At 41.6% G+C, this 18,165-nt stretch overlaps 1 protein-coding gene across 5 annotated transcripts in view; it reads right to left on the bottom strand.

Annotated features, from left to right (window-relative positions):
- The window catches only part of GBF1 (golgi brefeldin A resistant guanine nucleotide exchange factor 1), a 110,977-nt gene extending 93,016 nt beyond the window's left edge, over positions 1–17,961 (bottom strand). Inside the window, exons 1-3 of one of the 5 annotated variants that reach the window (XM_080400779.1) lie at positions 16,738–17,961; positions 10,447–10,552; positions 9,049–9,115 (exon numbers count right to left, since the gene is read on the bottom strand). In XM_080400779.1, the coding sequence (XP_080256905.1) occupies positions 9,049–9,115; positions 10,447–10,552; positions 16,738–16,745 (181 nt within the window). In that variant the 5' untranslated portion in view covers positions 16,746–17,961. Of the gene's footprint in view, positions 1–9,048; positions 9,116–10,446; positions 10,553–13,557; positions 16,575–16,737 lie in introns of those variants that run through there. The other 4 variants (XM_080400780.1, XM_080400776.1, XM_080400778.1 and 1 more) reach the window with 4 other exon arrangements.
- Between the last annotated feature and the right edge of the window lie 204 nt (positions 17,962–18,165).

Genomic DNA, 18,165 nt, shown 5'->3' with positions numbered 1-18,165 from the left:
CTCATTTAAGTAGCACACATGTTGAGCATTACTTAGTCATGCAAGCATTCAGACTCCTGCACCAAGCAAAGGCAGCACACACCTTCTGGAAGGCTGCTCTGTTTCATATAGTAAGTTTCATAACGTACTGTTTCAGTATAGCTAGAACCATGTCTCAACTTACTGTTACAAGGGCAGAACTGGAAATCAGAGCTTCTGAAGTGCTTGTGTTAGGGTACAGATAGAGGATCAAACAATGGAAGTACCACCATCACTGAAGAATTTAACATATTCAGCTAACAAACATTAATCAAGTGTACCTCTTGAGTATTACAATTGTGTAACTGTGATTACAGTGCAAAACACATTAGCATAAGCTGCCTGGAAACAGTTTATCTATGCATTTTAACAAGACACCAAAAGCCAGTATCACCCCAAACTTTAGCTCTGTTACATATATACGCAAGTTCTCATCTAACATCATCTACTTTTACAATTCTACCCATCTCACATTGACTTTTTGGGTTTTTTTGCCATCATGTCTTGCCCTGTTCCTCAACTGTCCCGTAGCTATAAGTCTCCTCATTTCACACCATGCTGGAATACAGAATTAGCAAGTTTTAACTTCACAATTGCACCATGCAAAGAGCATGTACACATTAATTTCATGAAGTTGAAGTGACAAGGAATCTATGCCTACCCATGCCCTTAAACAAGAAATGCCCAAACAAGAAGTGTCTTCAATGAGGAGTTCAAAGCAAGAGCAGGTTGCTTTAACACTTCCAATGGCATTTCCAAGTCACGTGGATACAGTACATCATATAATACTAATGTAGATCTATGAATTTTCTACAATAACTATGGGTAGTTGATAAATGTTCCTTCTCACGCTGAGTTTTATTTCCTATAATTTTGTGATGACATACTGATTCATTGCTTCTAGAAGCTTGACATATATTTAACTGTCTCACAATTCAGTCTTCCTCACTCTACTAATGCATTCACAGATTTCCACTCACTCTGAAGTTTTTCCACAGAAAGTTAGCTGTTGATACCACCAACGCTGTAATAAGTGCACTGCAAACTCATCCATGACATGACATTTCCATCTCTTTCACCTCAGAATTCGTGATATCACAAGACCTGAGACCCTACCTTTAAGCCACTATATTATAGGCAACATATACCAAACTTTATTTTCTTTGTAGCTTTTAGAGGTACTGTAAAGCAAATTAAAATCATGTCATCTAAAAGATGATAGGAGTTTTCACAGGACTGCACACAGCTCTAAGTTTTACAGCTCTTGCCTGGACAGATTTGCTGTCTTGTATCATTTTCTAAAGGCAAATTACAAAAGCAAGGTCTTGACTATCTATCTGAAATTTCTTTTAAAGAACCTACAATGAGGAGGTCCATAACATGCTGGAAGACATTATTTTTTCCTGATTGCAAAAAAACCCACTTCAGCAATAATCTATTCCAGAACATGCAGACAGCAGACAAGGTAGGAACAGTTACTCTAAAAAGACAAAGCTCTCGCAAGTTTACCTCAAATGGGGAAGACTCCAACTGCACACCCTCCATATTAATGCTCCCTAACCAATCAACTTGCTATTTCAATAACAATGTTCTCCATTACTCTGCTACTTTTATACTTACCTTAAATCCCTCCTGTTCTACCTCTCTTCTTGCTGGCTGTTTTCTTCAACACTAATTATTGAGAGATGCAGCACTTTATCTCACAACCCTGCACTACTACTGAAAAAAGGGCATTTTGCCCAACTGAATCTTCTTTCAAACCTCTCCTTCAAACTCACATTTTGCTATAGACCACATTAGGGATCAGCCAATGATGGTGTGCTTGAAGGACAAATAGAGGTAGTCATTAAGAAAAACCATCAAGTGTTTAACAGCTTTGTATACTTCATGAATTCTCTCTGCTTCTACCCTTTTCAGCTACAAATGCTTTGAGGTGTGGAATGTGTCAGTACACTTGTTGTATATGTTTGACTGATGCTTCTTGACAGTCCTATTACATACTATGCAACTCTATATGCACCTGTACTTTCTGACACAAGTTATTGCTTCTTTGAAGTAAATCACCTTTGAAACGTTTTTAACAGATTAGACAGCAGCAGTTTAATGAGAAGACAGTTAAAAGAAGGAAGTGACAGAAGAGCTAGATATTTAATAAAGTTCTACTGTAATTCAGCAATTTCATACTTATACTTCCAGAGCGTTTTTAAAGCAAATAAGCCTTAACATCTCTTTAACTGGCCACAATTCCTTTTAACTAGTCTTGACCAAAACAAAGACATCATCATCAAAAAAACCTGGAATAAAACCTCCATGGATGACTTAAGAGGAACCTTAACTTCAACAGAACATCTGGTACTGCCTTTCTACCAAATCAAACTGCAATTTATTGCCCTCTAATGTATGTACATTAGGCCATTTCCTTTATGGCTCCACTTCACACAGAAGCAGTAACTGAAGGAAATAATGGAGTGCCCAACAAGTGGGAAAGTAATTGCTCAACAAGCGTGGAACAAGAGAGAGTCAGTTGCGCATCATGCACATGTGGCAGCTCTTCAGAGCCCAGCCCTGCAATGGTAACAGAAGGCTGGTGTTACAGAACAAGCCCACTGTGGGAACTCTGCCAAGCAACAGCCAGGAGTGCTTGTCCATCTAAATCCTTGGGTCCTTAAGGATTAGAGGTCAGGAAACAACTCCTTCCAACAGCACCACCTCCTGCCTGTACCTGCCAGTCATTAACCATGCACAATTGACGGAAAAATCCTAAGCTCCAAGCTCTTGTCTTAAATTGCACCCAAAGAACTGTATTAAAAGAATGCTTAGGTGGTATCACAAGGGTGGTGTGCTGGACTGCAGAAAGCACGGTACAGATGTCCTGACTTTAACAGAAGTGCAGAAATACCCTGTGTGCAGACCATCTTACTGGGCTGGTTGTTTTTTTGGCTCTAGAGAGATTCCCAGATTCACTCCACTTCTTTTGGATTTATTCATTAAGCTTCTTACTACTCAGAAACACAAACTAGAAGATGAACACAAAAGCAAATTAAGGATGCTACACAACCACATTTTAGCCCCTTCTGCCTGTTCAGTCTTACATACATATACATATACAACCTCTCGACTACAAGCTTCCCCTCCTCAGGAGTCCCGGTTTCATACAGTAACCTATGCTGAAAGGCTCAGTGTATGATTCAATAGAATTAGAGTTCAGAGGGACCCTATCTATACCTGACTCCTGACATAGTCTGCATAAATGCTGTCCCACGCACAACAGAAAAGCCTTGGAAAAAGTTATAGTGCTTGTCTTGGTGCATCTATAAGCTTTACAAATACCAACAGTTATTCTTCATCAATCACATTCCTCTTCTTTCTTCCTTTATACAGAAAATAAACTAAGTCTTAAGTGAAATGATGACAACTTTGGTGTTAGTTTTGGGCTTGAAAAGCTCACATCCCAGGTCTCCCAGTGCAGCTACTATTCTTAGCGTCACTCCAGGAAAATCACTTAGAAAGTAAAGCACAGAATTAGCAACCACCTGGGAAAAGTCAGGGTTATTATTTCTCTAGTAACACCAAGAAAATCTATGCCAAAAATATCAATGGAAACCTACTGTGTGCAGGCAATTCAAAGACCTCAGCCGTAAGACAGTCATTTGATTAATTTGATGCTACAATGAGATTAAAAAGAAGATTAATCACTCTCTAAGCAAGTATTTGGAACTACCTGCAGCTTTCAAGGCAAAAATACTGCATTGGTTTACATTCTCCACACACTTGGAAGGATGGCTGCATTCGTGAAGACTAGGAACTTGCTTTTAAAATTACAACTTTTGCTACATTGTCTGAACACGATTCACAATATCAAGTCTACATTCAACCTGCAAGTCAAGCATCAAATTAAAATTGTTGGCTATATTTCTTACTACAAGAAGGTGACAGAAAATAATAAGAGAAATTAATTACCACTTCTGTGCACTGTGTCAGGTCATTTGATATGGACTCAAATAGTATTGCCATCCACTAATTGGAGTGAGGCTGAGTTAAAAGTTATGGAAGAAACCCTACTCTATCCATTTCCTAACCTTTCCTCATACCCTTTCCATTTTTCTTAAAAATTTTACAGAGAACGCAACAAAAGCTAAATGTTAGCCTGAGTTGTTTTGTCTTCCAAAATACCAAGTTAACATATATGGCTATTTAAAAAAAATGGAGATAGATAGATAGATATACACACACACACGTATATGGAAATACTATCATTTTTTTTTCTTTTTTTTAGTTACCACAGGAACAGACATAATCTAGGAGACCAGTGAGTCATAGATCTCTTACTTGAAGCTGATATGCAATAGAAAAAAGCTCAAGCAAATTTTTTTAATGTCTGCTCTAGACAACATTGCAATCTTTCAGCGCAAACAAAGGGAGATGTATACAGCTTACAGTGCATTCGTATTTGTTATTTGCTAATAATAAGTCCAGGACTTTCTGCAGAAACTCAAGATAGAAATAATAAATAAAATATGGTATTGCTGTTATCTGCAAAGTAACAAGCACTGCAGCACTATACTTATCACACATCCATATGATTCAATTCCTACGCTCCTTTAAAAAAAACATTTATTTTTTCTAATTTCTTAACTTGAATAGACCACAATGAATATCTTGGATTCTGTTCAATAGCACTGCAATAGCATTGAGAACAGGCCATACATCATTTTAGTACTGATTTACTTCTTAAAACTAGATCCTTCAGAAAAATTTCAGACATTAATCCCAAATCAGGATAAAATTCCTGTATTGTTTTATACAAATGTCTGATTTTCCCTAAAAACTGAGTTTCCAGAGCTAAGACATGACAAAATGAGTGTGCAATCAAATCCACATACCAGAAAACTGATGGCTACAGTAACAAGTATATTAAGTCAGTACACTGGGCAAAGGTTCTCTTACGGTTACAGCCATTTGACCTTTAGCCAGCTCTTAATGCCCCAGCCAACCCTCTAAAGATGGAGATTTGCAGCAGCTTCTTGTCTGAAATAAGCCATGAAAAGATTCTTCTGAACCCACTGTACAAGCATTCATTTAAAATGTCATGAATGTGCATGAAATCAGAGTGCTTCTAACAGCTTACTTTGCAGCTTCTGTTTAAATGCAGTAACTCTGAACCACCAGAGGATAAAAGGACTCAAACCTTCCAGTCTGGCACTCATGGACCTAAAATATACACAAGCACCTCTTCACAGGTGTGTTTACCTAGTTTAAACCTTATTTAAATAGACTCTCCATGCACACACTTTCCACAAACACCTGCTTCTCCCACTGCAGTGCCGACTTGTACAAGGCAGTTGTATTCAGTCATTTTCTGTCCTAAAGCCATCCTACACACCAGTAAGCAGTACTTCAGTCACAAAAATCCTAGTTAATGACTCATCCCCCCAGTCAGAGCAAAGCACAAATTCCGCAAGGAGGAGAACAACTACAGAAGTACCTGCTCTTACCTCTACATCATACCAGAATGGTCTGAAGACTTCAACAGCCACAGCAAGATTTAAGGAAACCCAATCTCATCAGGTCATGGAAAAGGAGGCTTATAACTAATTCATATTTCCATCCATTTGCAGTTATAAAACCTCTCCCTAGTGAGCTCAAGAGCATCCTAAGTTGGAAACACCCATGAAAGAGAAGATGTTCAGTTACCACCGGATGTCAAAAAGAAGCTTCATTTTGTTGACCTAAGTCCATAACAAAACTAACGAAATGAACAAATATTTCAACATCCAGCCATTTTCTAGATACTCAGCTTACTTTAAAAAGCAGTCAGATGAAAGTTGTGGTGACAGTGACCCTAGATCCAAATTTGTATCAATCCTAAGGCTTCCATCAGTTTTAAAATAACCTTTGAAGATGTAGTTGTATGTCAATTCTGCATGGACGGACAAAGCTTGATAGTCACTGCTTCCATATGGTCGTAACTCAGGACACTAATTTTTGCTTTTTCTAAGCACTGGAAATGCCAGACACATCAAACTTAGGCATATGGTACGTACCACAAGCATTGAGCTACTACATTTATTTTGGAGTAACTTATGCATCACCCAATATGACAGAACCTCTATTTTTCCTTTCTGTTTTTCAAGCAACTACTATCAACACTAATTAAAATATATGTAGCCCATAAAAGTGTAAAAAAGGCATACAATAAACCAAGTGATAGTGCAGAGCAGACATGCTGTTCATTTTCAAATTATTAAACTGCCTTTATAAATCTACATAAAATTGCTACAGAAATTAAGTTTCTCTGTCAGAATTTTGAAGAGCAACATCATTCCACATAATTCAGGACCAAGGGCCTTAGCTAGGTATGCTGAACGGTAGAAGCAAAGTTACTCCTACCATAATCATGGGACTGTTTGTGCTGAGCAACAGCATCAGCATCTTCTCTAGATGCTTCCTTCAAGAGCCCATTTAGACATTCTAATGGGATGGGATACCGCTACTGAGTTTCAGGCAAACTTTTACTATCTTGTAATCAAATAAAACACATTATGTAATTTAGCTACTTTTAAGGAGCAATACTTTGAAATGGGCATCTTCAGCTGCTGGAGGCATACTGTGCATCTTTATACCCTTGACCAGGGTATTTCAGCATCACAGTAACGACAGAGTTAATACCCACTAGCTCAGAGGAGAACAAAAGGTACTCCACTGCAACATGCCTAACATTTACATTGCCTCTCTTTGCTCATTAAACAGGTTTTGGTTAAATAATGAACAAACTGTATTACAGACTCCGATGAGAATTCCAAAATTATAAATCAACCGGTAAAGCCCAGAGGAGAATGAAGGGAGTGGGAGGGAAGGAAGGATAATATTGACTAATATAAAGGGCGCAGCTTGACAGTGGATATTCCTGCCACACCTGATCAAACATGCTGCATGGGGAGGGGAAGGGAGGGAGAGAGCAAGAGGGGAGATGGGACAAGGCAGCCTGAAATTTGCATCCGGAACAGATTAAAATGGGTTCTTGGGGGATTGAGAAAATACATAATATATATTACTATAAATGCAAAATTGTACTAAAAGCTAAATCAAATGTCAAAGATTACAGCTTGAATAAATTTAAATATAAAAGCAATGCGTTTCCATGAGCTAATGAAAGAGACATGAAAGGAAGGTCTAGGGGAAAAAACAAAACAAACACAAGAAAACAAAAAACCACCCACAAAAAAACCTAAGCTTGGACTTCTCATTGCCTGAAAGATGAGGCAGGAGGCTCTATATTGTTCAAAGCATTGCTTGGGAACCGCTCCATATCTAAAACTGAAAAAAATGGAGCATTAGCAATGATGTCCTATCTCAAGACAGTAGTTGGTAAACAGCAGTCGCTGCAGCTGAAATTACCTGTTTAGAAGAACCCCGTGTAATCAAATGCTACCATCACCATCTATAAGCAATTATTACCTCAGCATGAACCACACTTAGATGATGACCAATACTCACAGGGAGTCTCTGAATCTCTTGGTACATTAAACTTTGCTTTCTTTAACACCATTAGATAGTGGGCTTGCATTTTTAACCCAACAAGTCAACAGCATATTGTATCTAGCTACTTTACATTTTGATGGCTGGTCACTGGCATTTACTCATACTGAATTTATTTGAGCATCCTGACACTCCCTGCTCTTGTTGATGAGAAGAGGCATTTGCAATAATGGCAAAGAACTTCAACAGTCTTACTTTTACTGAAAATTTTATCTTATAGAAGAGAGAGAAGGAAAAACGCCTCTCAAAACATTTTTGGTGCTGTATGCATATCCACAGAAGGTGAGTGAGCTTACAAAAAATGACAACTTCATACTGTCATGTGGTCTTGGAACAAGCGTAACACCCAGAACAAAGACACTATCCAGAAACACAAGCTGTGCAGGAGTACCCCAAGATGTCATGGCCTGACAGAATAGTCCTGCTCACAACCAAAGGAATTTCACCTGACAAAGAAAAGTAAAGCATTATGCTTGCAGGCAGTCACAAAAGAGGAAGCAGCAAGGGCATGTGCCCTCAGCACCTCTTGTCAGCACCTAGAAGTGGCACTACTGTACTTCCAGGGAACATACTTTTTATGGGATTCCAGGCTCAGCATCAACAGAAGAATGGGCATGCAATGAGAAATGCAAAAAGTGCATCTCAAACTCAGGTTGAGATACACTTACTGTACTAAAGGGACCAGAAAGAAAGCTTACTTTCAAATATTATAACCAGTAAAACAAATCCTGGGAAGAACCAGCAGAATACCACATGCTACTCAGGATTACCCTCACTTACAGACATTCCACATATACTTAGGTTACACTTAAACAATCACTCCTGAAACTACAAAAAGAGAAAATGTGGGGGGAAGGGGGAGAAAGACAGGTTGGGAGAAAAAAACCTGGTCAGAATATACATCACAGCCTTGTGTTCTACTTCTGTAATCAATATAGATTTCCAGTTCCTTTCAGTGCAACTGGTCACAAAGTAAGCCTTTTATTTCAAGATGCAAGAGACCCAAAAGGAAAGTGAAGTCTGTCACTTATTACTGATAACAGATGATGAAAACCAACAAATCAAAGAATGTGAGGAGAAAGCAGATAATGCAGGGCTTCTTTCTAAGCAGATTTTCCCCACAGATCAGAAAACATAAAGCACAGAAAGACTATGCATAATAATACACGAGATATCATATATTACTGCAAGCTTCAGTATATTGAAGAAACATGCATATTTATAGATGAAAATATGCATGTATAGACACACACAAAAAATATATATATACACACACGTATGTATATAAACTCTCCAGATAGTGGCAGCAGTGGTATTTGTGTACTAGTTTACGTTGGTATTATTTGCCTAAAAGTATATACATATTTGTTCTTTTCTTGTTATTCAGTATATGACCCCTGGATAGTAAATAAGACAAACAAGTACACCTGTACATTTATTTGCATATACCCTAGCAGGTACACATACCTGCCGATTTCTGTATAAGCTTACCTGTTATATTATTCAGCACTTCTTTTAAGACGCTAAAGCTATGCAGCAGGGGATCCCTTTCTTCATCCTATAGGTTATACATAGGAAGGCAGTCATTAATGAGGCAAACCTATTACTGAAGACAAATCTTAATAACGGGTCTGTGAAGACCTTACCTTCATACTCACGGAAGCACTGTGGGTTGAATTCATCACTGTCATTGTGTTTACTCCATCAAAATCAAGAGAAGCATTTTTATTTTTCTGCTAGTGCTCCCCAATGTCATACAGCTCAAACGTCAAAGTATAGGTTCAAAACTGAGCATTCTGATTTGGTTTTATTGTCCTTAGAAGTATTTCTGATTAGCCTCCCACTGTTCAATAAATTTCAGAGCAAATCTAACTCATACCGTATTGAAATGGCTCATCTGGATTTGCTATAATGTTAATCTATGCAGATTGTAATGGGAACAGAAATACAATGACATTTGGTGCCATTAAAATAACATGAAGGAAGAATCACAGTGCAAAATTTATACAAATAGCTGCATCCTTTAGCCTTAGTCTACTTTTACAATACTAAAATAAGGAGAAGCAGCAGTTTCTCCAACCCGTGTATACCCACAGCCACACCTCCTACTGGGTGGCAGTCAGCTCTAATGAAGAAATGCCTGTTAGAATGAAAAAGGGCCCTGCCCTTTGACAAACTGAAACCACTTGTGTTGGACGACAGCCATCTGCTATTCATGTGACATTCTGAAGTGCACCACAGATACAGTGTGCCACATGCACACATTTACACTGTGGAAGCCATAAACTGACCAATGCATCATTAGACTGGAAAACACTGTATTAATGGCTTTTAACAAAACGGGTTTGAAACTATTCACAGTTTTCAGTTGGGAATACAGCTAGCAGTCCTAGCTAAAAACAGAGCTAAAAAAAGATACTATGCCATATGAAAAATTAAAAATATATATAGGGTGCTTTTTATTTCACGGTGTTTGTGATGAAGTCTTCTCTGAGGGAACAAAAGATCTATAAAAACATTGTGCTAAATAAAATAACATCATACATTCAAAATCCATGACATACCAAGTAACAGAAGTCTAAATGAGAGGATCCCCATGTGAAATACAACAGGGATGGGGTGTGGGGGTGTGCATATGTGTGTGTGTGTTTGTTTACAGGGTATATAGGTAGAAGATTTCCAGCTTTGTACCTCTTACATTCACTGGCACACAAGAAGCCAACACTGCTCAGCATAAAATAATGTAGAAAGGCATTCCAACTTTGCTTACAAAAGTACTATAACAACGGCTGAAAAAAAAAAAAAAAAAAAGGAGGGGGAGGTATTTTTCTAAAACTAGGTGGTTCCTGCCATGGAGTGAACAGGGAACAACAATTCCCGGTAACTTACCAGATGTGTGTGAGTGCTCCATCGGGCATTACGCTTTATGGCTCCCACCACTGCATTGATTTCACCTTGTACAATGTAAATGTTCTTATCCACCATCCTGACCATCCTGAAAATAAAAGTAATTCAAATTAATCCCCAGCTCCTCAGAAACATTTTCTTCCTCAGATGAAACATTAAGTTGGCCCTCATTAAGTAGGAGGCCTGCAGAGATGCAGGAAACTCTTTCAGATCTCACTTTCGTGCATGCAGACAAATAGTTATTTTGTCAAAAAGAAGACAAAAGGAAGACGCTTCTCCACAGAGTGCATTTTCAAGACAAGAGCGGACAGTAGGTTATAGAAGGGCATCTATGAAGCAAAAGAGAACTTTGCCAAAGTACATTCCTCGTTTTTTTCCAGTCAGTGTAAGTTCACAGGAAGATAAAGCGTTAGGGTACCAGGACAGACATCCATGACAATGCAATAATACAAGCATCTCCAGCACTTATGCAAAGTCCTGCAGCTCTACACAGAGCAAAGTCAATCCTGTACAGTTAAATAAGCGTTAGTGGCTTGAATAAGCTGGCCAGAGCAAAACTCTTTGGGACTTTAAACTCTGACAAAATAAAGCAATTTATAACAGATGTTGATTTCACACTTGCTTCATGAAAAAAGCTTTCAAGAAAGCAGGCAAGTAAAAAAGTCATGGGTGAGACCCCACAAAGAAATGAGCAAAACTAGAGACCAAACTAGACGGCATGTGAGGAGAAAAAGTGAGAAAGCTAAAGGCAGAATTTACTCTCATGTAGCCTGAGGTCTTACAGGGTATGCTGGGTTTGGCTGGGATAGAGTTAATTTTCTTCATAGTGGCTGGTGTGGGTCTGTGTTTTGGATTTGTGCTGGAAACAGCCTTGATAATTCAGGGATGTTTTTGTCATTGCTGAAATGTACTTACAGAATTAAGGCCTGTCCTGCTTCTTACACCACCCATCAGCGAGCAAGCTGGGGATGAAGAAGTTAGGAGGGGGCATGGCCAGGACATCTGACCCCAACTGACCCAAGGGATATTCCATACCATATGACATCATGCTCAACATATAAAGCTGGAGGAAGAAGAAGGAAGGAGGGGATGTTTGGAGTGATGGTATTCATCTTCCCAAGTAAGTAACCATTATATGTGATGAAGCCCTGCTTTGCTGTTGATGGCTGAACACCTGCCTGCCGATGGGAAGTGGTGAATGCATCCCTTGTTTTGCTTTGCTTGTGTATGTGGCTTTTGCTTTACCTATTAAACTGTCTTTATCTCAACTCAAGGATTTTCTCACTTTCACTCTTCTGATGCTCTCCCCCAGCCCACTGTGGGAGCAGGAAGCAAGCAGCTGGGTGGTGCTTAGTTGCCAGCTGGGGTTAAACCACGACAAGGAAAAATCTTAAATTGGCGTACCCAGAGAGGGAGCCAGAAGAGGGGAAAAAATTTTACAAGCAACAAATATTTGTAATGGTCTGAGAAAAAGAAACAAGAGTGGATTACTATAAGACTGTTCTCTCTATACTAGCTGGAGCCCAGACACAGTCAAGCATAAAGAAGAATGGAGAGGAATGAAGAGACATGACTGTTTATGAAGAATAAACAGGACTTAAGAGGCCAGAGAGTCAGCCGATACCATGTCTGCAAACGAGAAGGATTCAGTGAAATGTAGCCAAGTAATGAGACATTTTCAGAAGATACGAAAGGAAAATGAAGGATCCAACTTGAAATCACAACAGGTCATCCATAGGGAAGCAAAAGACTGAAAGCAGATGAAACATTGACCATAACTCTTCACAACAGACAGGCTCAGCTGAAGGACTCGGGGGGTGGGTGGGCAATAACACACAGTGAGAGAAGGGTATTTGCCCATGTAGCAAAAGCAAAGCAGGAAGGAAACAGTTTTGGCCTATTACACCAGACCTCTGAAACACCACCACAGGAATTTCAGAACGTACATCCTGGATATGTCAGGTTTGACATTAATTAACATGTCTGAATTATCAACAACACTTCAAATATACAAATATCCTCTGAGTGAAAGAGACTAATTTGTTTCAGGACTCTGTAAATAATGGAAAGAAAGCAAAACATTATAAAAAGATACCTTACCAAAGGACAAAGGAGAGTGTCAGATTTGTTGTTTCAGGTTTTTGTATGTTTGCAATAGGAAGAACAATCTTATGGCAAAACTGTTTCTTACTTCATTAGATTAATTATACATAACAGTATTCCTAAGTGCTACACAATAAATTAAGGGCAAAGACAAAACTATTTTATAACATAGGTACTGCCATGACAGACCAAATCAATAGTTTATCTCATTCACTATTAGATGACTCAGAAAAATAAACAAAAAGTTCTGTCAAGTAGTCTTCTTGTGCCCTGAAGAACAAAGGTTTATATCCTCCCTTCACAGCTGTATATAACAAAACCATGGATAGTCTTCCTACTCATGTTTCTAAAGCTTAAGAAGTGTTCCGTTCCCAACGGTAACTTACTCCATGTGTTATTTATATGACTACATTAAAATGTTGCATAAAAATACCCTTGATCGCAATTTTTTCTACCTCAGTATGTAGTCTTTGTTTTAGTACATTAGGCATTAACAGGAGATCTTCTCCTCCATGTAAAATTCCCTACTTAATTACTTCTTCTTCCAGTAATTCCAATATCTTCTATATTTCTACACAGGCAGGGATCAAAACTCTGGTCCACAGAAGTACTTTTTGGGAAATACTTTATACATTCAGATTTGTCAAAACTCAAGTTTTTCCTATCTTCACCATTACAAAATGGTATTGTGCACGTAAATTTTGTAGTGCCACTCCAGGCATTTAGTAAACTGACATGGAAACAAAGGCCCCCCAACATGATTTGGAAAAGCACGTAAAGAAATGCCAGAGATATGTATCACATGCCTTGCACATACACAGATACTCCATAGTTCTGGCAATATTTAAAGCGGTGCCAAAGCTTAAATGCTATTCTCTGTACTACTGAATCTGCTTGTAGGACTCCTATTTCTTTTCCTCTACTTTTAACCTAAAAGAATCAAGACAGAAGTTTGTTAAACTCAGTCCTTCCGGCGTGTAGGAGACTTACATTGCTCTGCTGTTCCCAAATCTGATGTTATCTCTAAGCAGCAAAATATGAAGAAGATAGACACAAACCTCCACACACGCCTTTTCCTTTTAACATGCTGGGAAACAGAACGTGCTGATCCTTTCAAGCAAGGGTACAAAAAATTTTTTTTGCAATGATATCCTTTCATTGTTAACTATTTGAGAAGACCTGATGAGAATGCACTCCTTTTCTCACTGCAGGTCCCATGAAACGTAACTTTATTCAGAAGTACAAAAATTCACTTTACACGTGCCAAAAAATTTACCGGCCCGATGCAATTGAAATAACCTATCATGCTGGAGCCACAAATTCACTCTCAGATCTCTAAGCATCAAACACAGAGCCCACTTCACCACAAAGACTGCGTAAAAACAGGGGAAAATCCTGCTTTACACTTAAGCTTGCAGTTAACCAAGCAACAGTGCACACACACATTCCAAAGTAAACCATAGCCAACCACCTTAATTCATGCAAAGGACCTCTGCAATCATGTGCTAGAGAAGGAAATGGGAAATAATTACTGGGGGAGGGGGGAAGCCAGACAACTATTTTCAGAGAGATGCACCTTGTAAGTTAAACCCACCAAAAGCACCATTCATCCCTTTAAAAGTTTATTTCAAGCAATGGAAATAGCTTCTTTAAACTGTGCCCTTCCCAAAGTCTACCCTTCTGAACTATCAGAGAATTTCAGTATGCATTCCTTCCAACTATATGTTCATCACAAGCAACAACTGTTCGCAGTTGGGAGCTCACTACAGATGGATGATACTGAAAGAAGTTTAAAGGCTCAGTATAGATGCATTAAGTTAAAAGACTACTTAAATTAATGCTCTGAAGTTGCAGAGAGAAGTTTCAAGATTTACCACACTAGCACTGAATGATCAGTTAGGTTTATGATAGCATGGTGGTAGTCAAGCAAAACCACTAAATATTTGTTCAAAGTACAAAAAAAAAATGCTAACATGAATGCAGGCTTACTGTTACAAAGGTATGGTCTGAAGAGTGGGATACTGTATAACTGTTGGTTGGACAGATTAACAGAATTACTGATGCTGAAGATTATTTAAAAAGTTGAAACAACCTCCCTAGCAAAGCCACTGTTACGACACCTCTTGAGGTCTTCAGATCAAGACTGGATGCTGCCTTTTCTGAAAGCAATCTTTAATCAAACACAAGATAGTGAACTCAGTACAGAAAAAAATGTATTATGTTCTGTGGTCTTGAGTTATGCAGAAAAAACAGGAAAGGTACCTATTCAATTTCAAATGCTTTTTAGCTCCTTATCTCTTCAGTTAGTCCAAAGTAAACACCTGTTTCTTTCTCATGATAGGTTCATACATCTGCTTAAATCTGCAGACCAGTCCCCAGATTTCTCTCTGGCGCAGAACTTTGACAGACAGCACCGTCAAAATGACAGCTCCAAACCAAGGCAACGCAGCTGCCCTGCCTACCATGGGAAACCGGGAAGCTGTCAGCACTCACAGCCTCACTGCTAACAAGGTTACTAACACTACAAGTAGAAAAAGGTGGATGTCTGAGCATGTCATAAAAGAACAAAGGCTAACATTCATGTGGTTCTCAAAGCCTTCAGCAATGTTCCATGGACAGTAATTATTACTACTCTGAGACTCCTAAAATAGTATCAGATGTGAAATCTTCATATAAAAACAAAACCCAAAACATCTAGAAATGTTATTTCACCCATGCACTGAACACTCCTCTGCTCAGCCTTGGAACACACTATGCCAAAACATCCCAGTGCATAGATAATCCACATTTTTCTAGGTATTACTGTAAGAAGTCTCAGATAGACTTTTAGGAAACACTCCTTCCCCTGCAGGGAAATGCATACAACTCTCCTGGAAACAAGCAAGAGTTAGCATAAGAACTGACAAAGTCTGGCAGGCTTCCATCAAATCACTTCTATCACTAACTTTAGCCTTCAGCTATGGTAACTGACTCAAAGCTGGTGAATGAACTCCAATGAACAGCAATAACAAAAACCAACATAATCACTACATATGCAAGAAAGACAGTATTTCACAGTAAGCTTCCATTGACCTAAATTTGCACTGTTTATGATAATGCTTGAATGATCTGTGTAGTCTCTGACCTAGATTTGGTCACTCAAGTCCCAGTACAAGACACTGCCACCACAACAGAACCCACAACACCCTTCAGTCCATGAACCACAAACAATTCCTGCCTAACTCTGAGCTGGCTAAGCTTACCCAGAAGCCCAGTTGACAATGAAAAAGCTCCTTTTCTCCCTTCTAAACTGCCCACAAAAGGTACATGAATCTCTACCAGGAAATTTAACTTGCTCAGGTTTTTCTGTAATAACTACGCTGCAATAAACATCACAAGCAGCAAAAGCACAGAGAACTCAGGATGTTTCTCCAAAGGCTAGCTCCCAATGCCTGGACAGAAATAACTGAAAAGTATTAATTTATGAGTATGGCAGGGAACCATATAGTCCAGTGATGCCAAAATTCTGGGTGATTAAGAAGGCCCTTTAACAGATAAGCAGCAGTAACATGGCAGTGGTGGGACACCAGGAAGGTGGGACAGGCTTCTCTGCAAGTCTCCGCATTTAGTTGCAACAGCGAGATAGGGCCTGGGAATCCAGAAGAGAAGGCAACGCACATTTATCTATCAAAAGTGCAGAGTAAAAATGAAACTTAAGGTAAATATGGAGAGGGGTGTTTTCTTCCAGTTACTTCATACTGTTGAAACTAAGAAAGGTGACAGCAGCTGAACGCACGGCGTACACCCCAGGCCAGCTCCGAGCCTTCCTCCTGCCCCAGTTGAGCAGGGAGAAGCCCCCCGTCTCCACCGGATTTTGGGCAAGATCCCCCGGTGAGCGGGTGCCTGTGCAGGTGCTGTGTGCACCCGCTCTCCCCCGCTCCCAGCCGCTGTCCCCCGCCCGCGGGGCACCCCGGGCAGTACGTCAGGCCTGTCACGGCCCCGCCCGGGGGCGGCCGCCAGCCTCCGCCGCACCCGCCCCGCTGCGGCCTACCGCCCTGCCCGCCCCCGAGGCCGCCTCAGCTCCGTCCACGCCCCCCGCCGGCACCACACGGTTACCCCGCCGCAGCCGCCCGCCCGCCCGCCTCCGCGTCGCGACAGTATCGCGACAGACACTCGCCGCCCGGCACTGACCCCCGCATCCAAAATGGCGGCGCCTGCTGCCAGCGGCGACGGCCGCTTCACATATCGGTCAGGCGGACGGCGCGGCGAGCGGGAGGCCTCGGCCCTCCGTCTGCCCGCCCCTTCCTCCCTCTCGGCAGCGGCGGGAGGCGGCGGCAGACCCGGCGAGGCCGCCGAGCGCGGGATCCTGCCGGGCACGGGCAAGCGAAACCGGCTCCGCACTGCTCTCACTGACGTGGAAACAGGCGCACCGCAACCTGCTGCCTGGTTACTGCGCCGACGGACAGCCCGAAGAGCCAACCCGCGCACGATGCGACGCGCAGGTCCATCAGAGATCCAATGGGATCACGGTCTGGAACCGGAGGAGGCGGACCCTCCATTGACAAGAGGAGGAAAGCCAATGAGAGGAGAGAGGATAGAACTAGTAGATCGCTGACCAATCGTGAAGGAGTGCTGCGGTCGCGGGGCGGGGCCTCCCCTGAGCTGGGCAGCAAGGGCGGTTGAGCGGAAGCTGGAGGAAGGGCCGGCCTCGCAAAGCAGTGTGGGCTGGGGTGCCCGGCGCCGCCGCGCCTGTCCCGGCCACTGTCGGGCAGCGCCCGTGGCTCCGGCCGCCCTTGGGCCGGTGTGTGTGCGTGCCTGGGGCGGTGCGGCTCCTGCCCAGCCCACCTGGTACATCTGGGCAGGGTGGATGGCCGCGACAGGGCCTTTCAGACGCGCACCTTCGGGTGTTCTGAAGGAGAAAGGCAGCAAGCGAAGGGCTGCAGGTGGCGCGGGGCCTGCAGGGCAGGGCTTGGGCCGGCCGCCTCTCGTGGGCCGGGTGAAGCAGTGGCTGCAGCAGTGCCTCTGCTCCGTGCTTTGCAACTCCTTCCCAGCATGCTCCAACAGCCTCTCCCAGCTGCTTCTCTGGAGCCGCTGGGAGGTGGTGCCCAGCAAGCAGCTTGTGTCCTGTGCACCTCCTTGGGTCACAGTTCTGCCCCTGTTGCTGGCACAGCTCCCCCAGAGTAGGCGCTGAGCAGGCAGGCGGGAAGATTCAAATGCATGAAAGACAGCATACCACTACCGTCAGCGTACACCACTGCCCAGAGGAGCACACAGTGTTTCCTTCCTCTGCAGTCCTGCTCGCCTGGTAACTTTCCTCAAACCTTAACACAAGTGATCCTCTGCTGAAGCTGGGCTGCAAGCTGTGCGCTACGACCCCAGTTCATCCAGCCCACCTAGTCTGGCAGCCAGGGACCACAATTCGGTTTAACTGCTCTTTGAAGCCAGTTTATTGTTGGATATTTTTTTTTTTTTTTTTTTTTTTTTTTTTTTTTTTTTTTGGCAAGAGCAGTCACAGCTTTGCAACCATACAGCTCCTAGCACGATGACTTTTTGGTGCTGGTCCACCCTTCTCGGCTGCTTTCTGTGTCTGTGCCTCCATGACAATGCAGTGTACTTTAA

Source organism: Falco punctatus, assembly GCF_963210335.1.
Source record: "Falco punctatus genome assembly, chromosome: 9".
In the NCBI taxonomy this organism is placed as follows: domain Eukaryota; kingdom Metazoa; phylum Chordata; class Aves; order Falconiformes; family Falconidae; genus Falco; species Falco punctatus.
This window is presented reverse-complemented; position numbering and strand designations above follow the sequence as displayed.